This window comes from Zootoca vivipara, chromosome 2 (genome assembly GCF_965207765.1).
Source record: "Zootoca vivipara chromosome 2, rZooViv2.hap1.1, whole genome shotgun sequence".
Taxonomy (NCBI): domain Eukaryota; kingdom Metazoa; phylum Chordata; class Lepidosauria; order Squamata; family Lacertidae; genus Zootoca; species Zootoca vivipara.
In genome coordinates, this window is record NC_142584.1 from 116,341,550 (window position 1) to 116,366,095 (window position 24,546).

At 46.1% G+C, this 24,546-nt stretch overlaps 2 protein-coding genes across 2 annotated transcripts; both read right to left on the minus strand.

The window, feature by feature from the left end:
* Positions 1-4,623: 4,623 nt before the first annotated feature.
* Positions 4,624-22,813, minus strand: LOC118080194 (uncharacterized). Its single transcript, XM_088663873.1, is given in 9 exon segments — positions 4,624-4,796; positions 4,799-6,136; positions 6,384-6,500; positions 8,968-9,094; positions 9,714-9,796; positions 18,423-18,503; positions 19,111-19,237; positions 21,866-21,945; positions 22,655-22,813. Coding segments are annotated over 9 exon segments (1,995 nt in total). The 5' UTR covers positions 22,668-22,813; the 3' UTR covers positions 4,624-4,767.
* On the minus strand, positions 14,336-18,391 carry LOC148687153 (uncharacterized). The gene is made up of 2 exons (XM_088664197.1): positions 17,580-18,391; positions 14,336-17,457 (listed from the first exon to the last, which is right to left on the minus strand). The coding sequence occupies exon 2, from the start codon at positions 17,322-17,324 to the stop codon at positions 16,284-16,286; it is 1,041 nt and encodes a 346-aa protein (XP_088520323.1). The 5' UTR covers positions 17,325-17,457; positions 17,580-18,391; the 3' UTR covers positions 14,336-16,283.
* Positions 22,814-24,546: the final 1,733 nt, after the last annotated feature.

The window sequence follows — 24,546 nt, forward strand, 5'->3', positions numbered from 1 at the left end:
CTTTACCTCAACAGTTATCACGGTTCTCTTGGCTTTGCTGCTTTGCTTCATGACTCAGGCAGACTCAGGCAGACTCAGGAAGCTGAAATGGGCTCCACACAATCCCCAAAACAATGGCAGAAGGCAGAGTCCCCCAAACGTCCCCCAAACGAAGGAGCAAAGCAGAGACAAAGGCACATGGCAAAGTCACATAAACAAATCCCAAAATGCCTTGCAGAATCCCCAAATGTTCCTCTCCCCCCTCCCACAGGGTGGGTGGGCTTACTTGGCCAGGTGCCGCCCACTTTGCTAAAGCCCCCCCCCCCAAAGAGCTCTTTCACATCCCAAAATAATTTCGCAAGCTGGAACACCCACTTCCGGGTTAAAAATGTGCATAACCCAGAAATTCGTAACCTGGGGTGTTCTTAACCTGAGATACCACTGTAGTAGAAGAAACAAATACAAATGCACGTCATAAAAACAGAAGAAACAACCTGCATAACTGCTGCAGTGCAAGTTCATGCAGGAAGGCTCTAAATGGCTCTAAATTTGGTGAGAATCACAAGTGGGGAGAGTGGCTGCTGCGTTCAGGTCTTGCTTGTGGGCTCCCCACTGAAGCACCTGCTTGGCCGTTGTGAGAGCAAATTCCCGGGCCAGGTGAGCCATGGGACAGAGTTCTTCTTATGTCCTTAAAAGCAGGTGAGAAATCTTACAAATGAAATCAGCCACTTCCCCCTTTCAAACAAGGAGCAATGAATAAAGAAGCTGCTTTGTAGAGGAAGATCAAAAAGCAGGGGCTGCGTTGCTAAGGTGCTTCCAGAATGCAGGCAGGGTGCACATTCAAAACTTTGGAAGCTAGGATTTCTAACAAAGGGTGGGCAATTTGTTCTTTATCGGTGATCAGGCATGCCATGAAAGCAAGTTCAGTTTTTATTTCAGCAGCTGCAGTTGCATGAATCTCAAGCACTAAAAGGGTTGTAGCAAAAAACCTATTGGTCATCAAGTTTGCCCTCCTTTTTCTTCTCACTGTCATGATCATCTTAATCTTTGATACTTTGAAATGGTTCTTTGCAATGCATTGACTCTGGCTGATGCTTTTTCCAGACTTTGTACAACGCTGACACTGAACCCCTACCCATACCAAGGAAAATAGAAACATCGGCACCCCAGCCCACCCACCTCCCCAGCCCACCCACCTCCCCCCCTTTCTTCCTAATGTCTCAACATTCAAGATTAATATGTAAAAACGATACATGAGAAAAAATACGAGACATTGTACTACCTTTGTAAACCAAGAAAATCCTTAATTTTTTTTAAAGTAAGGTGTTGACTAGAGATGCGGGTGGCGCTGTGGTCTAAACCACTGAGCCTAGGGCTTGGTGATCAGAAGGTCGGCGGTTTGAATCCCTGCGACGGGGTGAGCTCCCGTTGCTCGGTCCCAGTTCCTCCCAACCTAGCAGTTTGAAAGCACGTCAAAGTGCAAGTAGATAAATAGGTACCGCTCCAAGCGGGAAGGTAAACGGTGTTTCCGTGCGCTGCCCTGGTTTCGCCAGAAGCGGTTTAGTCATGCTGGCCACATGACCCGGAAAAACTGTCTGCAGACAAATGTCAGCTCCCTTGGCCAGTAAAGCGAGATGAGCGCCGCAACCCCAGAGTCGTCCGCGACTGGACCTAATGGTCAGGGGTCCCTTTACCTTTACCTTTAAGGTGTTGACTAAAGCTCTTTCCACATACTGAAAATATTTCAACCTGTTTGAGTTTTTTGTTACAGGTAGGTAGCCGTGTTGGTCTGCCGTAGTCGAAACAAAAAACAAAAAAAATTCCTTCTAGTAGCACCTTAGAGAGAGACCAACTAAGTTTGTCATTGGTATGAGCTTTCGTGTGCATTGGTATGATTTTTGTTTTTTGTTTATACCTGTATGTAGGAAGTGTTCGTTTATCACTAAAGCATTTTCCACCCTCCACAATGAAAAAAAGTTCTTCCACCTGGCCATACAGTCACAATCTGAATGACTGGCGTCATAGTTGTGAAACTTTATAAAAATACTGAAAAGACTGGACATTAGAGTATACACCAAAACCATCATGCTTGCTGTTCATGGATGAAGGACTGGTTTACTTTAACCAACACCGATGTATTAGACTTAGAAGGACATGACATCCGGTAAGGGTGGCATGCCTATTTAAACTATGGGAAGCATAGAGTACATAAGAACTTTACAAACCATATAATAAGAAATGTGTTGTTCAAAACATGGGGAAAAATATAGAAGCCTTTAGAACCAAAGATCCCAAGATGGATATCACCGGTGGAAGCAGATGAATATGAAGGGAAACTGGCTAACATACAATGCATTACTGGTAGAGGAGGAGGGAGAAATTAAATTAAGAAAGTATGAGGAAATAAAGGACCAACTCTCTGGCTGGCTGGAATACCACTAAATTAACGAAATATTTAAACAAGATAAAAAGACTGGATTTGATAAAGATCTTTCAAAATGGGAAACAGAATTGATAAATAACAAATCTAAGATAATTTCGAAAGTTTAACACCTACTCCTTGCATGGGAAGTCAGTACAGTACAAGTGAAAAGTACAATGATTAGGTGGGTGCAGGATATTGGCCGCCCAGTAATGGTGTCTGAATGGGAGAGTCTTTGGAGAATCAGTATGAAATTTACGGCAAATTATAATATAAAGGAAAACATGTCAAAAATGCAGCACAGATGGTATCTCAACCCCTCAAGATTATCTGAGATGTACAGAAATCTTGCAAATAATTGTTGGAGGTGTGGGGTGAATAATGGTGATATGTACCACATGTGGTGGACATGTAGAAAGATCAAAATGTTCTGGGGCTTAATTTACAAAGAGTTGAAAAAAATGTTTGGAATTACCTTTCTTAAAAAACCAGAGGTATTTCTATTAAGTATTCTTGGCAAAGACATCCCAAATAATTTACTAGAGATATTTCTATACGCAACGGCAGCAGCATGGATCTTGGTAGCAAAAAGATGGAAGGAAGGGGAGGTCCCAACCCTAATAGGGTGGCAAAACAAGCTACAAGATTTTGCCAAAATGGCGCAGTTGACAAATAGTCTGAGAGGTAACTCCAAACAAAAAATTATGGAAAAGTGGGATAGATATAAGATGTATGTCCAAAAATACAGTAAGGGTACGCTATCTATGCTAGCATTTGAGTGACCTTGAAGGGAGAACGACTTGATTATTATGACTGCGGGTACATCTATATATATAAAAATGTAAAGGGTCCATGTTTGGGACTTTCCACTTTTCTCGGAAACTGCTTGACCGATTGTGTTCAAATTTGAACACAGCGTCTAGTACCATTACGTGAATGCCAACATAACCTTAGATTCCACACATGCCAAACCTTTGGCAGGTAAAAATGAAATTTTCTAAAAAAACACAAAACATAGCACCCTCCACTGGACAACAAGGGAACAGACGCCATATCCTTTCCCAGCTAGAAAACCTTCCCTCTCCACAGCACCTCAGCTCGCCTTTACAGATTAGGCCGAACTAGGCCGAATGTAGGTGGGGACTCGCATGGGTGGGTGTTGGGGGGAGGAGGGGACGGAATAAGTCATGGGTCGGGACAGGGTGGAGGGAATCACAGGGATGAACCGGGGCGTGAGGGGGAGGAGGTGGAATAGGTCATGTGTTAGGACAGGGTGGGGGAAATCACAGGTATGAGCTGGGGGTGGGGCGGGGAGACGGGCTATGTCATGGATTGGGGCAGGGTGGAGGGAAAACACAGGGATGAGCCACAGCAACATGTGGCCGGGCCAGCTAGTGTTGTTATAAGAATGTAATAGAAAATAGATAAAGATATGAATAGCAAATAGAGTACATTCATTTGTAATACAATATACATTGGGGATTGATGGGAAGTCTAATTTCATAGAATCATAGAATTGTAGAGTTGGAAGAGACCACAAGGGCCATCCAGTCCAACCCCCTGCCAATCATTAAATAAATTTGATGATTTATTTAAGATCTGGAAAAATTGGTTTTCCTTTTTCTTTTCTTTTCTTTTCTCTTATTTTTTCCTTTTCCTTTTAATTTTATTTAGTGGACTTTGTGGTGTGAATTATCTTTTGTATATAGGATTTAAAAATGTAATATAAACTATTGAAGATGATGATTGTATTATAAAAAACATTTATTATTGTAATATACAAAAATCAGTAAAGGCAAACAACAACAACCATCACTCCCCGCTGTAGATTATCTTACATGAGAGGCTCCCCACTACACGTTAAGAGTTCCAAAACAAAGCAAGAAGGTCATAGGAGGGTTTTTTCAGCGTTCTCCAAAATTGTTCCAGTTTAAAAATTGCTTTAGCCTCCCTTCAGAGGACAGCCTGCTCAGAGCCTCACCAGAATCCTCTTAAAACAAGATATAAAGGAAATAGAGAACCGCCATCACTTTGCCACACCCTTGTCTGCAACGTTTGACAACAATAAGAGCAGAGGATGAAGGCAAGGGGCGAATTTTGTTACTAGCAAACACAGGAAGCTGCAAAGCTATGGGACTAAACAGCACCCACCCAAGAGTCAAATAGTTGCATTGTTCATCTTTTAAATGATACATAGGAGTTTGTCATCAAAATCCGTCTCCTTGCCAGATGAACAGACTATAGGCAATATACCATCATCTTGGTTTGGAAGCAAAGGGCCATATATCCAAAGTTGTCTTGGGTGGCTTCCTTGATACGAAGGAACATCTGAGCTCTTCTTGAAGCTTTTTCTGTACAGAAGACATTCATACGGTTTCTTCCCTGTGTGAATTCTCTGATGTGTGCTAAGGCTCGTGCTCTGGCTGAAGCTTTTCCCACACTGCAGACATTGGTAAGGTTTCTCCCCTGTGTGAATTCTCTGATGGGCACAAAGGTGGGCTTTCTGATTGAAGCCCTTCCCACACTCCGCACATTTGAAGGGCTTTTCCCCGGTGTGAGTTCTCTGATGTGAAGTAAGGCTTGAGCTGACGCTGAAGTTCTTCCCACACTCTGCACATCTGTATGGCTTCTCCCCCGTGTGGATTCTTTGATGAGTAGTGAGCGTCTTGCTGTCGCTGAAGCACTTTCCGCACTCCAGGCAAGTATATGGTTTCACGCCAGTGTGGACTCGTTGATGGGCGGTGAGACTTATGCTTTGGCTGAAGCTCTTTCCGCACTCCATGCACCTAAATGGCTTTTCCCCTGTGTGTGTTCTCTGGTGTGAGGTAAGATTTGAGCTGTGATTGAAGCTCTTTCCACACTCAGGGCATTTATACGGTTTCTCCCCTGTGTGAGTTCTCTCATGTAAAGTAAGGCTTGAGCTAGCACTGAAGCTCTTTCCACACGCCATACATTTATACGGTTTCACTCCCGTGTGGGTTCTCTGATGACAACTAAGGTTTGAGCTAACACTGAAGCTCTTTCCACACTCCAGGCATTTATAAGGTTTCTCCCCTGTGTGAGTTTTCTGATGGGCAGAAAGGTGGGTGCTCCGACTGAAGCTCTTTCCACACTCCAGGCACTGAAATGGCTTTTCCCCTGTGTGAGTTCTTCGGTGAGTATTCAGGATGCTACTGTAACTGAAGCTCTTTCCACACTCCAGGCATTTATATGGTTTCTCTCCTGTGTGAGTCCTTTGATGATTATTCAGTGCTTTGCTGTCGCTGAAGCTCTTTCCACACTCAAGGCATTGGTAAGGTTTTTCTCCTGTGTGGATTCTCTGATGTCTAATAAGTGTCCCTCTCTCACTGAAGCTCTTTCCACATTCAGGGCACTGATACGGTTTTTCCCCTGTGTGGCTTCTTTTATGTCTAGTAAGTTTTCCGCTACCGCTGAAACTCTTTCCACACTCCAGGCATTGATATGGTTTCTCTCCTGTGTGGGTTCTGCAGTGTTTATTCAAGCTTGATTCATCTTTGAAAGGCTTCCCGCACACCGGGCACTTCTTTCCCACATGAGGTAGATGTACGCTCAGGATTTCATGAAAATCATCATGCAGAGGAGGAGGAGATTCATTTCCCTCAAGATATGTAGGTCCCCTTTGCGTCCCAAAGGCCTCTGTTGCTGCTTCCTGCTTAGCTGTTTCCAACAACGCCACAGATTGCCCCTTAAAATTCTCAAAGCCAAGTCCATCCTCTGTTGGGAAAAGGAAACAAAAAGAAAACATGATTGGGCTTCAAGGCAGAAACTGAGGACTAGCTGCTTTTGTTATTTCACAGTCTCCAAAATCCTTCCCTTTTCTCTCTACACACCCTGCTAGGTTACCTTTTGCATTTGCCAATATCTGAGAGAATAGCACAAATTCATTTCTGGTTGATTCCCTCACTCAATTTCACCGGGTGCAGATCTTTCTCTGATTGATATTTTTAATCTGAGGACCTACCAGACGATTTTTCCTGGAAAAATCCCTCTTCCTTCTTTGCAGGCTCCTCCCAGGCCAGCAGTTCTTCCTTTCCTTCCAGCCAGGAGACAAGGTCAGATTTGGGCATCAGAGGACCTTCTTCATGGGATTAAGAAAAGAGAGAGAAAACAAATATTTATGCACTTGTGTGTCCAGAAATCCCAGACCACGTGGCCTGTTTTGTACCTCCACCCCACCCCAAAGGGCAAATGGAATGAAGACAATGGATTTTTAAAAAGGAATAAACAAGTAGACCGGGTATCAGGAGGGGAAGGAGAACAGCTTGGTGGTAGGGCATCTGCATTGCTGTCAAAGAGCGAGCCAGCAGTAAATCACACTGTTCCAAGTAGGAGTTAACTCTTTATTAGCAAAAACACAATCTCCACAGATTTGGCTGTGTGTCAAGCCTAATGAGCAGAGCAGCTCCTTCCTCCATGTGGTCTTCCTCCATGGAAATCAGTTGCCGAGACTAAAGTCCCCGCCTCCTCACAGCCATCTATGTCTCCTCCTCTCCGGGGCTTTCCCCAAGCAATCCCCTTCCCCTCGGCAGGGAGGTGGGACCGATTCGGATGGGCCGCCCCCGCCACTTAATGGATCCAAATGGTTTCCAGAGAGTGGTAGGGGATGTTTTATCCCATGTTGATGGCCTTTCAGCTGATTCCCTGGTGACCCGTTGGAATATGGAGTTAACCAGGGCTATTGACTGTCTGGCTCCAAAGCGCCCTCTCTGATTGCATGGAGCCCGGACAGCACCGTGGTTTGCCACGGATCTGAGGGCAATGAAACAATTGCTGGGATGGCTAGAGCACCAGTGGCGGATAACTCATTCTGAAGCTGACCGGACACGGGTTAGAGCTCAATGTTGAGCCTATCAAGTGGCGGTAGCGACGTCGAAGAAGACTTTCTTCACCGCCTCTATTGTATCTGCAGAAAACAGCAGCAGGAGACTCTTTCAGGTGGTTCGCAGTTTAGTGGAACCACCTGCTCCATCGGGGCCCAGTAAGGGCCACATGATCTCCTGCAACGATTTTGCAAAGTTTTTTGCAGATAAAGTCACTCAGATTCGGGAAGAGGTAGACTCCACCGTGGGAAACCCAGCCAGATGGGCAGAGTATTAATAATAAATTTATTATTATTATTATTAGAAACTGTACCTTTCACATGGATCCTTTGTATGTTTTGTGGTATTTCATGCATTGCAACTTGCCGCTATTTTTATTGGTTATAGTTTAGAAATTCTTTTTTGTAACTGATAAGTGTAAACTGTTATATTTGTCAGTATTTAATTTTACTGTTTACTATTGTATTCTAGTGGATAGAGAGCAGCAGCAACCAAGATAGACAAAGCAGCTGGCAAGGACATGAAGAAAATATGGACTGAATAAATAGCTCACACTGGAAAAATAAGAATACTGATCTTCACTGGCAGACTTATAAATTATTAAATGTGTTAACACGAACGGAAGTTAAGAATATTGCAGCTGTTGTATAAGAAATTATTATTATGATTGGAATGTCATGGGATTAAATAAGAGTTTGGAAGCAGAATTAAAGTATGGTATCAAACCTCCAATTCTAGCACATGGAGGGCCACTTAAATTATGTAATTGAGTATTTGACTGATTGATAGTGGAATTGATATTATAATTTGGTATTGATACAGTGAAGTGCATACTGGAGTATTGTTATTGAAAGCTAATAAAAATATTTATTAAAATATTGTATTCTAGTGGATTAATGAATATTGCTTAAATTGATATAAGCTGTTTATTTTAAAGTTACTGTGACTTGTTGTGTAGGATCAGATTAATAATAATAATAATAATAATTTTTTATTTATACCCCGCCCTCCCCAGTGAGAGCCAGGCTCAGGGCGGCTGACATCAATAAAGTTACAATAAAACGCAAAAGAAAGAAAAACAATTGATTAAAATGCAGATTAAAATACAATTTAGATTTAAAAATTGTTTTAAAAATGCAGCCTCATTTTAAAATGGCCCAAATCAAAACCCAAAGGCCAGGCGGAACAGCTCCGTCTTGCAGGCCCTGCGGAAAGATGTCAAATCCCGCAGGGCGCTGGTCTCCTGTGAGAGAGCGTTCCACCAAGTCGGGGCCAACACTGAAAAGGCCCTGGCCCTAGTTGAGGCCCTGGTTTGTTAGATTGTTATTATGTGTGGGATCTTTGCTGTCTATGTTGTTGTTTTTTCAGCTTGTAAACTGCCTTGCGTAGAGCAATATATAAAGGAAGTATACAAATTAAAAGTGAAATGTAATGAAATGAAATGAAGGAAAAGCCCAGCAAAGAGAGAAATACCAGCTTGGGCCGCTCCACCATCTCCAAAGGACAGCCAGGAAGCATCGTTTGGAGCCTCGCCTGATGCCCTCGTACAGCTGTGGCACATGGTCACCTGTTTGTAAATAGCCCTCCGGGATCCTTGCTAGAACAGGTGAGGGTTGGCGGATGAAAAATGGATGCTTTAAGCTGAGATTCCTGCATTGCAGGGGGTTGGACTAGATAGCCCTTGGGGGTCCCTTCCAACTCCATGTTTCCCCTTACGATCCTCACCCAGAGAGGCCACGTTCCTGTAGTTCTCCAACATTACTTCTTTGTACAGCGCCCTTTGGTCTGGATCCAGCAGAGCCCACTCCTCTGCGCCGAAGGAGACACTCACTTCCTCAAAGGAGACCAAACCCTGGGGAAAGAAGGATGTGATTTCTCAACAGCACCAAACAGATGGACGATCCCCTTGTGCCCTTAGAAAAAATAAATAACTCAATTGAAACAAGAATCCATGCAGAGGCAGGAGGAAGAAATTGCTTTGAGGACCCAACCCACCCCACAAATCTGCCACCTAGGATGCTGGCATCTCCTTGCCACGATTTGTGCCAAGGGGCTATTGCCCTTCTCTTTGTGGCCTGTTCTGATTGGTTGGGCCACTCGCATAGCCCCACCTCAGGAGCAAATGGGAGGAGCAACCAGGGTGGATTTGATTTAAATCAAATTGTTTAAAATCATGATTGAAATCACTAGCCAGTAAGACTTGATTTAAATCATTTTTTTTACAGAATGCATAGCCTTTGGACTATAATGTAACTTAAATAGAAAACTATCTTTAGAAAGATTTTGCCTCCAAAAGCATTTTATTTTAAAAATCCAATATAAATTTTAAAAATCTGATTTAAATTTTTAAAAATCCGATTTTTTTATTTTTAAAAATCCAATTTTTTTATTTTTAAAAATCATTTATTTTTACCCTGGGAGCAACCTTTTCCTGGATCACCTCTGTCACAGAGAGGAGGAGCCTCGCTTACCTGAGATGAGGGCAGAATGGCTCTTTCCACCTGGCCACAAAGAGGCAAGAGCCTTGAGCACGTCATGGAGGTTTCCCCTCCATCTGCAAGGGCGACAAGAGAAAAAAGATGGCAGGATAATATTTTTCATGCTGCTTCCTTGCACGGCAACCACGTTATCCTGCTTGTCTTGGGAGCCATGATTCTGGGTTCGATTCACAGTTCATGGAATTGTAGCCTTGTAGAGATGGAAGGGACTCAAATGGGCATCTAGGTCCAACCCCCTGCAATGCTGCCGCCACCTTGATTTTGTGAGGAATCAAAGTGGGTGAAAACCATCCACAATGGGTGTCAAGGCATCTAGCCTCAGGCTATTCTGAGCAGTGCTTTTTCGGGGGGGGGGTGCAGGGATACACATACCCCTAAACATTTTGTGAATCTAACAGGAGAAGAAACTAAAACAAATTTAAAAAATAGTGTCTTCTCTAGCACGGTGAATCGTTAGTTTTGTTGCTACCAGTGAAGGCGGTGAAGGTCCTGTTTGAGTGCCTGGAGGCGGTTGGAGGATGGATGGCGGCTAACAGATTGAGGTTGAATCCTGACAAGACAGAAGTACTGTTTTGGGGGGACAGGAGGCGGGCAGGTGTGGAGGACTCTCTAGTTTTGAGTGGGGTAACTGTGCCCCTGAAGGACCAGGTGTGCAGCCTGGGAGTCATTTTGGACTCACAACTTGTCCATGGAGGCGCAGGTCAATTCTGTGTCCAGGGCAGCTATCTATCAGCTCCATCTGGTACACAGACTGAGACCCTACCTGCCTGCAGACTGTCTCGCCAGAGTGGTGCACACTCTAGTTATCTCTCGGTTGGACTACTGCAATGTGCTCTATGTGGGGCTACCTTTGAAGGTGACCCGGAAACTACAACTAATCCAGAATGCGGCAGGACTCCCCTGCTCAGCGCCTGAAGGCCCCAGTCCTGCCACTCACCACCTGGCCTGGGCGGGGCCAAGGCCTATAAGAACTGCTGCTGCTGCTGCTACCAGCCAGGAGGACTCCCCTGCTCAGCGCCTGGAGGCCCCAGTCCTGCCACTCACCACCTGGCCTGGGCGGGGCCAAGGCCTATAAGAACTGCTGCTGCTACCAGCCAGGAGGACTCCCCTGCTCAGCGCCTGGAGGCCCCAGTCCTGCCACTCACCACCTGGCCTGGGCGGGGCCAAGGCCTATAAGAACTGCTGCTGCTGCTGCTGCTATCAGCCAGGAGGACTCCCCTGCTCAGCGCCTGGAGGCCCCAGTCCTGCCACTCACCACCTGGCCTGGGCGGGGCCAAGGCCTATAAGAACTGCTGCTGCTGCTGCTACCAGCCAGGAGGACTCCCCTGCTCAGCGCCTGGAGGCCCCAGTCCTGCCACTCACCACCTGGCCTGGGCGGGGCCAAGGCCTATAAGAACTGCTGCTGCTGCTGCTATCAGCCAGGAGGACTCCCCTGCTCAGCGCCTGGAGGCCCCAGTCCTGCCACTCACCACCTGGCCTGGGCGGGGCCAAGGCCTATAAAAACTGCTGCTGCTACCAGCCAGGAGGACTCCCCTGCTCAGCGCCTGGAGGCCCCAGTCCTGCCACTCACCACCTGGCCTGGGCGGGGCCAAGGCCTATAAAAACTGCTGCTGCTATCAGCCAGGAGGACTCCCCTGCTCAGCGCCTGGAGGCCCCAGTCCTGCCACTCACCACCTGGCCTGGGCGGGGCCAAGGCCTATAAAAACTGCTGCTGCTGCTGCTACCAGCCAGGAGGACTCCCCTGCTCAGCGCCTGAAGGCCCCAGTCCTGCCACTCACCACCTGGCCTGGGCGGGGCCAAGGCCTATAAGAACTGCTGCTGCTACCAGCCAGGAGGACTCCCCTGCTCAGCGCCTGGAGGCCCCAGTCCTGCCACTCACCACCTGGCCTGGGCGGGGCCAAGGCCTATAAGAACTGCTGCTGCTGCTGCTGCTACCAGCCAGGAGGACTCCCCTGCTCAGCGCCTGGAGGCCCCAGTCCTGCCACTCACCACCTGGCCTGGGCGGGGCCAAGGCCTATAAGAACTGCTGCTGCTGCTGCTATCAGCCAGGAGGACTCCCCTGCTCAGCGCCTGGAGGCCCCAGTCCTGCCACTCACCACCTGGCCTGGGCGGGGCCAAGGCCTATAAAAACTGCTGCTGCTACCAGCCAGGAGGACTCCCCTGCTCAGCGCCTGGAGGCCCCAGTCCTGCCACTCACCACCTGGCCTGGGCGGGGCCAAGGCCTATAAGAACTGCTGCTGCTGCTGCTGCTATCAGCCAGGAGGACTCCCCTGCTCAGCGCCTGGAGGCCCCAGTCCTGCCACTCACCACCTGGCCTGGGCGGGGCCAAGGCCTATAAGAACTGCTGCTGCTGCTGCTACCAGCCAGGAGGACTCCCCTGCTCAGCGCCTGGAGGCCCCAGTCCTGCCACTCACCACCTGGCCTGGGCGGGGCCAAGGCCTATAAAAACTGCTGCTGCTACCAGCCAGGAGGACTCCCCTGCTCAGCGCCTGGAGGCCCCAGTCCTGCCACTCACCACCTGGCCCAGGGCGGGGTCTGATGGGCTTTATAAAGGACTGTTGCCGCCGCTGCTGCTGGGCAGAGAGGGCTCCATTTTGTTTTGTTTTTTTGTTTAAATTCCTGTTATTTTTTACCTATGTTATTTTAAACTGTATTAAGGATGTATTCTTAGTTTTAGATTTTGATTTATGTCGAAATTGTTTTTTATTAGGTTGTGTATTTTTTGATGTGGTTTATGTATTTTTTGTGACTTTTGTAATTGTACTGTTGCTGTATTGTTTTGATATTCGACTGGAAGCCGCCCAGAGTGGCTGGGGAGACTCAGCCAGATGGGCGGGGTACAAATAAAAAATTATTATTATTATTATTATTATAGCTAGACTGGTGACTTGGGAGTGGCCGCCGAGACCACATAACACCGGTCTTGAAAGACCTACATTGGCTCCCAGTACGTTTCCGAGCACAATTCAAAGTGTTGATACTGACCTTTAAAGCCCTAAACGGCCTCAGTCCAGTATACCTGGAGGAGTGTCTCCACCCCCATCATTCTGCCCAGACACTGAGGTCCAGCGCTGAAGGCCTTCTGGCGGTTCCCTCACCGCGAGAAACCAAGTTACAGAGAACCAGGCAGAGGGCCTTCTCAGTAGTGGCACCCACCCTGTAGAACGCCCTCTCACCAGATGTCAAAGAGAAAAACAACTACCAGACTTTTAGAAGACATCTAAAGACAGCCCTGTTTAGGGAAGCTTTTAATGTTTAATAGATTATTGTATTTTAATGTTCTGTTGGAAGCCGCCCAGAGTGGCTGGGGAAACCCAGCCAGATGGGTGGGGTATAAATAATAAATTATTATCATTATTATTATTATTACCCCCGACGGCAGCCTCATTTCCTTTCACGGTGTTTCCTGAGTCTCAGATGGAAGAGAGCATTTAATGTGTGAAGCAGCGTGGAATGTGGATGTGTTACTGTGAGCTGACAGCTGTGTAATATGAGGTAATGCATGTTCTTTGCACTTTTGTCATAGAATCATAGAATCATAGAATCATAGAATCATAGAGTTGGAAGAGACCACAAGGGCCATCCAGTCCAACCCCCTGCCAAGCAGGAAACACCATCAAAGCATTCCTGACAGATGGCTGTCAAGCTTCTGCTTAAAGACCTCCAAAGAAGGAGACTCCACCACACTCCTTGGCAGCAAATTCCACTGCCGAACAGCTCTTACTGTCAGGAAGTTCTTCCTAATGTTTAGGTGGAATCTTCTTTCTTGTAGTTTGAATCCGTTGCTCCGTGTCCGCTTCTCTGGAGCAGCAGAAAACAACCTTTCTCCCTCCTTTATATGACATCCTTTTATATATTTGAACATGGTTATCATATCACCCCTTAACCTTCTCTTCTCCAGGCTAAACATACCCAGCTCCCTAAGCCGTTCCTCATAAGGCATCGTTTCCAGGCCTTTGACCATTTTGGTTGCCCTCTTCTGGACACGTTCCAGCTTATCAGTATCCTTCTTGAACTGTGGTGCCCAGAACTGGACACAATACTCCAGGTGAGGTCTGACCAGAGCAGAATACAGTGGTACTATTACTTCCCTTGATCTAGATGCTATACTCCTATTGATGCAGCCCAGAATTGCATTGGCTTTTTTAGCTGCTGCATCACACTGCTGACTCATGTCAAGTTTGTGGTCAACCAAAACTCCTAGATCCTTTTCACATGTACTACTCTCAAGCCAGGTGTCTCCCATCCTGTATTTGTGCCTTTCATTTTTTTTGCCCAAATGTAGTACTTTACATTTCTCCTTGTTAAAATTCATCTTGTTTGCTTTGGCCCAGTTGTCTAATCTGTTAAGGTCATTCTGAAGTGTGATCCTGTCCTCTGGGGTGTTAGCCACCCCTCCCAACTTGGTGTCATCTGCAAACTTGCTCAGGATTCCCTCAAGCCCATCATCCAAGTCATTGATAAAGATGTTGAACAAGACTGGGCCCAAGACAGAACCCTGTGGCACCCCACTAGTCACTACTCTCCAGGATGAGGAGGAGCCATTGATGAGCACCCTTTGGGTTCGGTCAGTAATCCAGCTACAAATCCACTGAATGGTAGCATTGTCTAGCCCACATTTTACCAGCTTCTTTACAAGAATATCATGGGGCACCTTGTCAAAGGCCTTGCTGAAATCAAGATAGGCTACATCCACAGCGTTCCCTTCATCTACCAGGCTTGTAATTCTGTCAAAAAATGAGATCAGATTAGTCTGACATGACTTATTTTTCAGGAACCCATGCTGACTTTTAGTGATCACAGAGTTTCTTTCTAGGTGCTCACAGACTGTTTGCTTAATGATCTGCTCTAGAATCTTTCCTGGTATTGATGTCAGGCTGACTGGGCGGTAATTGTTTGGGTCCTCTCTTTTCCCCTTTTTGAAAATAGGGACAACATTTGCCCTCCTCCAGTCTGCTGGAACTTCGCCTGTTCTCCAGGAATTTTCAAAGATTATTGCCAGTGGTTCTGAAATCACCTCTGCCAGTTCTTTTAATACTCTTGGATGTAGTTCATCTGGCCCTGGAGACTTGAATACATCTAAACTAGCCAAGTATTCTTGTACTACCTCCTTACTTATTCTGGGCTGTGTTTCCCCTGCTGAATCATCTGCTCCATATTCTTCAGGTCGGGCGTTGTTTTCTTTCTTGGAGAAGACAGAGGCAAAGAAGGCATTGAGGAGTTCTGCCCTTTCTCTGTCCCCTGTTTGCATTTCACCATCTTCTCCTCTGAGTGACCCCACTGTTTCCTTGTTTTTCCTTTTGCTACGGACATACCCATAAAAGCCCTTTTTGTTGCTTTTAACCTCTCTGGCGAGCCTGAGTTCATTCTGTGCTTTAGCTTTTCTGACTTTGTCTCTACACGTGCTGGCTATATGTTTGAATTCCTCTCTGGAGATTTCCCCCCTTTTCCATTTTTTGTACATATCCCTTTTAAATCTTAACTCAGTCAAAAGTTCTTTAGATAGCCAGCCTGGCTTCTTTAGGCACCTTCCATGTTTCCGTCTCATTGGTATTGCCTGAAGTTGTGCTTTTAATATCTCCCTTTTAACAAACTCCCAACCATCATGAACTCCCTTCCCTTTTAGTATTACTGTCCATGGGATTTCACCCAGCGTTTCCCTAAGTTTTCTGAAGTCGGCTTTCTTAAAGTCTAGAATTTGGACCTTAGTATGCTTGGTTGCTCCTTTCCGCTGGATAATAAACTCCAGAAGAGCATGGTCACTCCCACCTAATGATCCTGCCACTTCTACCCCACTAACCAAGTCATCACTATTGGTTAGGACCAGATCTAAAATGGCTGATCCTCTTGTTGCTTCTCCCACTTTCTGGACAATGAAGTTGTCTGCAAGGCCAGTGAGGAATCTGTTCGACCTTATGCTCTTGGCTGAGTTTGACATCCAACAAATATCAGGATAGTTGAAATCCCCCATTACTACTATCTCACTTCCTTTGGAATGCTTGGCCATCTGTTCCAGGAAGGCATCATCTGTGTCCTCAGTTTGGCTTGGGGATCTATAGTAAACTCCCACAATGAGATCACTGTTGTTTTTCTCTCCCTTAATTTTGACCCAGATACTCTCAATTTGGCTTTGAAGTTTTAAATCCTGGATCTCTTCACAGGTATACATATCCCTAACATATAAAGCTACTCCTCCTCCTTTCCTGTTTGGTCTATTTCTCTTAAATAGATTGTATCCCTCTATTACTACATTCCAGTCATGAGACTCATCCCACCAGGTTTCAGTGATGCCTATTATGTCATATTTAGTTTGCTGTACCAAGAGCTCAAGTTCATCTTGTTTATTTCCCATGCTCTGTGCATTAGTATACAGACATTGAAGACCGTTGATCATTCCCCCATGTCTCTTATTTAAGGATATTTTCGTCCCACCACTAGGTCTGCATGCTGCTTGCTCCATTTGGTCCTTGACATTTGGATGATCATCTTCAGCATTTGATAGACTCCTACCTTCAGGACCACTGTCTCCCTCCCCCACATAAGTCAGTTTAAAGCCCTCCTGATGAGGTTTTTGAGTTTTGTGGCAAAAACATTCCTCCCAACTTTTGTGAGGTGCAGTCCATCACTTGCCAGAAGTCCATCTTCAAGAAACTGCAGACCGTGATCTAGGAATCCAAACCGTTCCTGTTTGCACCATTTGCGAAGCCAGTTGTTCACTTCCCCTATTTTTCCCTCTCTCCCTGGGCCATGTCGTTCAACTGGGAGGACAGAAGAGATGACAATTTGTGCATCTAATTGCTTCAACTTCCTGCCCAGAGCCTCATAATCATTTTTGATCTTCTGTAAGCTATGGCTTGCAGTGTCATTGGTTCCCACATGCACCAAAAGGAAGGGGTATTTGTCGGTGGGTTTTATGATTCCTTGCAGCCGTTCTGTTACATCTTTGATCTTGGCCCCAGGTAGACAGCACACCTCTCGAGACATCTTGTCAGGCCCACAGATCACTGCTTCTGTACCCCTCAGTAGGGAATCCCCAATCACCACTACACGCCTCTTCATAGGCTTGGTTGGGATTCTTCTATGTGCTGTCCCTTCCAAGGTTACCTGCATATTTCCAGAGGACTGACTTGGTTGCTCGTCTTCATATTCCTCATCAACTGTGATGAGGGAGAGATCCTCAGGTGGAGTCTGTTCCTCGTCTTCCATGAGCACTTCAAAACGGTTGTGTAATTCTAAGCACTCAGAGCGATCCCTGGGCCTTCTACTTCTATGAGTCACGTTCCTCCATACATCTGGCTGCTGTGTTGGGGAACTGACCTCCTCCTCAGGGAGATCCCCTGTCTCCTCCTTGGTGCAGACAGTGTGCTCTGCTGCATCCAAGAAAAGCTCCAGCTCTTTAATTCTCTGGAGCGTAGATACACGCCCCTGAAGCTGCTGCACCTTCTCTTCCAGAAGGGCAACCTTGTTTTCCAGTAGGGCAACCAACTTGCAATTGTTGCAGGTGTAGCTACCCACATCCTTTGGCAAGAAAACAAACATTGCACAGGAATTGCAGGTGACAATGGTTGTTCCCTCCACCTCCATCTTGAAAACCTTGAGGTCAAGGGGGAAAGAGGAAGAGGCCTAGGTCCCCCCTAACAAACGTATGAGATTTGCTGCCCTAGGTCAAAAAGATGGGTCACCCAGATCCAAGAGGCAGATCCAAGAGGCAGCAGCCCTAGAAAACCAGCACAAGCACACAAACAAGTAAGAAAACAAATAAGCACACAAACTTACTCACACACAGCCCCAAAAGACAAAACCACAAAACCTACAGAGTGTCTCCCAAGCTCAGCTCACCTTCTGCTCCTTCCTCAGTTGCTGCACTCCAAGCTCTGACTAGCTCCGCCCACAGCTAATCACCTGAACTTCCTGACTCACACTTCTAGGTGAAAGGTCACAGCCAGAAACAAACAAGGTCACAGCCAGAAACAAACACCCACACAAGCCTGGACAGTCACCCAAATCCAAGAGGCAGCAGCCCTAGAAAACCAGCACAAGCACACAAACAAGTAAGAAAACAAATAAGCACACAAACTTACTCACACACAGCCCCAAAAGACAAAACCACAAAACCTACAGAGTGTCTCCCAAGCTCAGCTCACCTTCTGCTCCTTCCTCAGTCGCTGCACTCCAAGCTCTGACTAGCTCCGCCCACAGCTAATCACCTGAACTTCCTGACTCACACTTCTAGGTGAAAGGTCACAGCCAGAAACAAACAAGGTCACAGCCAGAAACAAACACCCACACAAGCCTGGACAGTCACCCAAATCCAAGAGGCAGCAGCCCTAGAAAACCAGCACAAGCACACAAACAAGTAAGAAAACAAATAAGCACACAAACTTACTCACACACAGCCCCAAAAGACAAAACCACAAAACCTACAGAGTGTCTCCCAAGCTCAGCTCACCTTCTGCTCCTTCCTCAGTCGCTGCACTTTTTCTTTGCACTTTTGTCCATTTACTGTATTTATTTTCCCCAATTTGAACTATAAAATGGTGATTTTATTGAGTCAAAATGAGAGCACCTCTAAACATTTTTTTAAGGAAAGAAAAAAAGCACCGATTCTGAGTAACACAAAGCAAAACCACAGAGATCTGGCAAGGGAACAACCTTGCCCCAGGGAACAATCCTCGCACCTACCTGCCAGTCGCTCAGCGTCAAATTGCTCTCCCTCTCCTTCCAACCAGCTGATGAGAAGAGGTTGAAGAATCAGAGGCCCATCTTGAATGGAAGAAGGAGAAGAAAACATTTTTTCCTTCTAGGAGTCTAGAATTTCAGGCTAGACTGGTTCTGTTACCGGCCCCCTAAGACAGAGGTAGAGCCATCATTGGATGCATAGAAATATTGGGAAGCACCAGTCGGGGAACCCCCTAAGGGAAGAAGGCTGAGAGCTTGGGGATTGGTGGTGGAACGAAGATGTGTGGTCAGAGGGAGAAGACTGGGAGGAGGAGGTGTCGGAAGCTGAAGAGGTGACAGAGCTTAGTGAGCAGGAGGACGCTGTGGCAGAGAGCAGTCCAGAAGCAGAAGATGGAGCAGGAATGGAGGGAATTATAGGGACAGAACTACCTAAATTGTGTAGAAATTTATTCATGTATGCTACTACAGCAGCAAGAATGTTACTTGCCCAAAAGTGAAAAGAAGCAGAAGTCCCAGTAAAGGAAGAATGGATACAAAAACTCAGGAAATATGCAGAAATGGTGAAGAATAAGATATCAGGATAACAAACTTTTTTTATATAAAAGAATGGAAATGGTTTGCTGAATATTTACATATAAACAGATAAAAACATTAGTGTCTAAGAAAGGCAACGGGGAGTGGGGATGCTTACCCAAAGAGGCCACCTCCCCATAATTATCCAGCATGACTTCCTTGTAGAGAGCCCTCTGGGCTGGATCCAGCAGAGCCCATTCATCCTTGGAGAAATGCACAGCCACCTCCTCAAAGGTCGCAGGAACCTAAAGTGGAAAAGAAGATATGTCTCATCACACACACACACAAAACAGGCAGTCGGACAGGTGAGCAGACGTGACCTGGCCAAAGGCCCATCTAGTCCAGCATCCTTTTCTCACAGTGCCCAACCAGATGCGTGTATGAAGCAGGACTTGAAAGCAGATTCACTTGGGATTCCCAGGAACTGGGATTCAAGAGCAGAGGGAAAGCGCTGTTGCACTCAGGTCCTGATTCTGGGCTTCCCCTCGAGACATCTGGTTGGTCACTGTAGGAGCAATATATTGGACTAGAGGAGCCTGATCCAGCAGGTCTCTTATGTTATTAATAGAATCATAGAATCTTAGGGTTGGAAGGGACTCCAAGGCTTATCTAGTCCAACCCCCTGCAATGCAAGAATCTCAGCTAAAGCATCCAAGACAGATAGCCATCCAACCTCTGCTTAAAAACCTCCAAGGAAGGAGAGTCAGAAGACGGGGAAGCAATGCATGCAACTCAAAAGATACTACAGTGGTACCTTACCCAAACAACTTGGAACCCAAACACTGCAAACACTGCAAACTCAGATGTAAGTGTTTCGGTTTGCGAACTTTTTTTGGAAGCTGAAGATGCTCCGTTTTAAGTGTTACGCTTCTGATTTGACTGCCACACTTCTGTTTTGAGATTTATGCTTCCGTTTTGAGTGTTGCGCTGTGGCTCTTTTTTTTTTTATGACTGTGTGGAACCCAATTCAGCTACTGATTGATTGATATTGTTTATTGCTTTCATTTTATGGATCAATGGTCTCATTAGATAGGAAAATTCATAGAACCATAGAGTTGCAAGAGACCACAAGGGCCATCCAGTCCAACCCCCTGCCAAGCAGGAAACACCATCAAAGCATTCTTGACATATGGCTGTCAAGCCTCTGCTTAAAGACCCCCAATCATGTTAAACTGCTGTTTTAGAGGTTGGTTTTAGAAGTCTGGAACGGATTAATCCGTTTTGCATTACTTTCTATGGGAAAGCATACCTTGGTTATGGAACGCTTTTGGTTTTGGAACGGACATCCAGAGTGGATTAAGTTTGAGAACCAAGGTTCCACTGTATACACTGTGTGAATAAGCTGCAACTGGTTCAAATAAGTGTTCTGCTTATCTGCCCCTGTTTGAACTGATCCTGCTAACTAATCCTCGGTACGATTTCACCCCAGCTTCTTTCGCTCTACGCCTGGGGAGGTCTCGCCTCACTTATCCACGTAGAAGCAGAAACCATTCATTGCGCAAAAGGAGTTGTTGGGAGGCCTATACATCACTGTGTCTGAAATGCAATCATTTTTAATTATTTACTAAGAAATTGTCCAGAAAACGTTTCTGTTGTTGGATGTTTTTACTGTGAAATCGCATACCGCTTTATCAGTCATCCGATGCAACAAGACTAAAACATGAATTAAAACTATACAATCAGGAGTTCAATTTTTTAAAAAACCTGCTGGAATAAAAAAGTATTCAGGTAAGTGCCAACACCTTGCCTACAAAGGTCCGTATAGTTAAAGCTATGGTTTTCCCAGTAGTGACGTATGGAAGTGAGAGCTGGACCATAAAGAAGGCGGACTGCCGAAAAATTGATGCTTTTGAATTATGGTGCTGGAGGAGACTCTTGAGAATCCCATAAAACTGCAAGAAGATCAAACCTATCCATTCTGAAGGAAATCAGCCCTGTGAAGCTGAGGCTCCAATACTTTGGCCACCTCATGAGAAGAGAAGAATCCTTGGAAAAGACCCTGATGTTGGGAAAGATTGAGGGCACAAGGAGAAGGGGACGACAGAGGACAAGATGGTTGGACAGTGTTCTGATATGGTTGGACAGTGTTCTCGAAGCTACGAACATGAGTCTGACCAAACTGCGGGAGGCAGTGGAAGACAGGAGTGCCTGGCGTGCTATGGTCCATGGGGTCATGAAGAGTCAGACACGACTAAACGACTAAACAACAACAAGTGCCAAAACCCCAACAGGGAAGGAGCTCTACTCTGTCCTCAATTGCAAGGGATTTCCACATGATTGGGCCTGTAATTCTGGTGGATCCGAGCCACACATCCAAGTCAGGGGGAACACCTCAGTGGCTCCCCTGAGGACTTCAGTGGTCAAGCAGAGATATAAGGGATAAGGCAGTCTTTTAGGATTCATGAACCCAAGGGCCTTGTAAATTAATGACAAGAACCTTGTACGTGGCCTGGCAACATATGGGCCGTTTTCTGAGCAAAACTGCCCAGGATTTACATTGGGCAGCCTTGACATCTTCCTGCCACAGAAGACAAGGGGAGGAGAGGGAGGTTTTGATGAAAATAAGGATAACGATAACGATTTGGGTTTCTTTTCTTTTTTTTGTTTTTATGTGGTTCAAAAGGTCCATGTGAGCAAACTAGTGGAATAATTCCCTAGTGCCTTCCAACTGGGGCAACCCAGTCAGATGGGCAGGGTATTATTATTATTAATAGTAATAATAATAATATAAAGGTAATAATAATAATGTGGCCCGGACATTTGGCACCCATAAAACTCAAGGGAAGGGCATGTGCTTTAAAAGCATGGCAAGGGTCTTCAGAGATGCATCCCATAAAAATAAGCCCACAAAGTTCCCCCCCCCCATCCCTTACTTGAGCTGTCTGCGTAGAGTCTCTTCCCACTTCACTGTAAAGAGGAGGAGACCCAGAAGGTGTCGTTGGGGCTTTTCCTGCTGCCTGGAAGGGAGACAAAGAAGGATAGTTGTTGTTGTTGTTTTTAATCCTGTGTGTCTGTTTCCCTTGGAAGTCCCTGTTGTGAAAAAACAGCTTCTCCCTGTAAGAGGCACTTTCCTCTGCAGCACCTACAGAGATTGGACAGAGCTCTGAGAGGTGGGAGAGACAGAGAAAGAAAGAGAGAGAGGAAGATCTTGCAATGCAGTCAATGCATTTTGGGGCAAAAAGGGAGCTCTTTGCAACTGGATAATCCTACTTTTTATATTTAGCGATGAGGGACGGCCTTCCCCCCCCCCCAACCTGTCCATGCTGTTTTCTCTGCAAACAGAGTGTCTCCCCATCTCCCATGCAGGATGCTGCTGCTGGATTGGTGGTAGTGGGAGAAAAGTGGGTCATAGAACCGTAGAGTTGGAAGGGGTCCGCAGGGTCATCTAGCCCAACCCCCTTGCAATGCAGGAATCTGCAGCGGCCCCCCCAAAGGGATCGAACTTGCGGTCAGCTCCATGCTCTAACCAGCTAAGCTACCCTAACAACAACAACTGAAGCATTGCAAAGGCATCCCATTTTTGCAGCTGGGTTGCAGAGGTCAGACCCCCCCTCCCAATTTTTTAATTTTTTTTTTGTGTGTGTGATTTCAGTAGGAAGAAAATCTTATGCATGCCCCCCCCCCGAAAAAAGGCCAATTCTTGCTCTCCCCATGCAGGATACCTGCCCGCATCATGTCTTCCTCCTGAGCCTCCCCCTCCTGGCCAAGGAATGTCACCAGGCCTCCTCCTTCCCTGCCTGGAAGGACCAGGGAATGGGGGCTCCCTATTGTCTTCCCCCACCTCAACCTCACTTTCAGAACTTCCTGCCTCTCTAGGAAGCCTCTGGAGGACCAGGCTGCCTCTCTCTCTCTCCCCCCCCCCCACCTCCCTCCCCTGCCCGCCAACTGCTTTGCAATTATTGCACCTGAAGCATCATTTCTCTGCTTGGTCCTCCGTTTTTCTCCCCTGGGAAAGTGGTGAGAGAGGCCTCTTGGAAGCCCTTCTTTTCCCTCCCTTACCGTGCAACCAGAGATTTCTGTTTATTTATTTTTAAATCTATTTATTTGATTTTCCAAATTAATATTCCCATTCACATAATAGCATAATATATAAGAACAAGATTCCAGAGAATCCCTTGGACTTCCCTCCTCCCCTTTGTGAGTCTTATTGTGAATCCTTTCCTTCTGCATCTTTTATATTAACCCACATCTCCATTATCTCCCTAGTTCATCGTAGCATTACAAGTGTTCTTCCAATCCCACAGAGAGAATTTGTTGTTTCTGCCTAATGGTCAGGAGTCCCTTTACATTATAGTGTTATACATGAAAAAAACACAGTATTTCAGGCACAAAAGTTATTGAGCTCCCCCTCCCCAAGTTGCTTTTTTGTGTTTTTGAGCTATTTTAAAGAAATTTCACCAAAATCTACACTTCCGACATTGGTTGCCTGGTTTAGCCAGCCAGTTGAAGCCGTTTCCTGGGATTGTGGCTAGGGTTGCCAGAACCTCCCCTTTAAAATAGAATTCTTTATACTTACTTAATCCACAACATATAATTCAATAATAGAATCATAGAATTGCAGAGTTGGAGGTAGGGTTGCCAGACTCAATAGAGGACAGGACTTCTGTGCCTTTAATTGCCCTGCTCTCTTTTGAGTCTGGAAACCTTAAAGAGAAACCAGCAGACCCTTTGTTTAATTTCCGAGCAAAGGGTCTGCTGGTTTCTCTTTAAGGTTTCCAGGCTCAAAAGAGAGCAGGGCAATTAAAGGCACAGAAGTCCTGTCCTCTATTGAGTCTGGCAACCCTAATTGTGGCTGCTGTTGCAGGCTGACAGTGTCTAGGAGCCACAGCCGAGATCTGAGTGCAGGTTGGGGACCAAAGGTGGACAAACAACCCTAGAAGGAGCACGGTGTGTGTCCCCCCCCAGAGGTACCCCCCACCCCCCCAACACCCACATAATAAAAACATCAGTGGTCCAGTTCTGGGCACCACAGTTCAAGAAGGATACTGACAAGCTGGAACGTGTCCAAAGGAGGGCAACCAAAATGGTCAAAGGCCTGGAAACAATGCCTTATGAAGAACGGCTTAGGGAGCTGGGTATGTTTAGCCTGGAGAAGAGAAGGTTAAGGGGTGATATGATAGCCATGTTTAAATATATAAAAGGCTGTCATATAGAGGAGGGTGAAAGGTTGTTTTCTGCTGCTCCAGAGAAGCGGACACGGAGGCTTGACAGGCATATGTCAAGAATGCTTTGATGGCGTTTCCTGCTTGGCAGGGGGTTGGATTGGATGGCCCTTGTGGTCTCTTCCAACTCTATGATTCTACACAATGAAACCTGATCCCACAATGTACCAGTATTTGTTGCTCTTTCAGGTGCTGCAGGGCTTATCCTCCCCCCCCCCAAATGGTCACACTGTTATTTAAAAATAAGGTAGGCAAGTTGTTACACACTTTCAACGTTGTCCCAGTTCATCCCTTGAATGCCCAAAGAAAGAAAGATGGATTAAATGGCAATACAGTATTGAAAGAAGAATGGGGAAAAGCAGGCGACGGGTGTTAATGGAATTTTCAGAAGC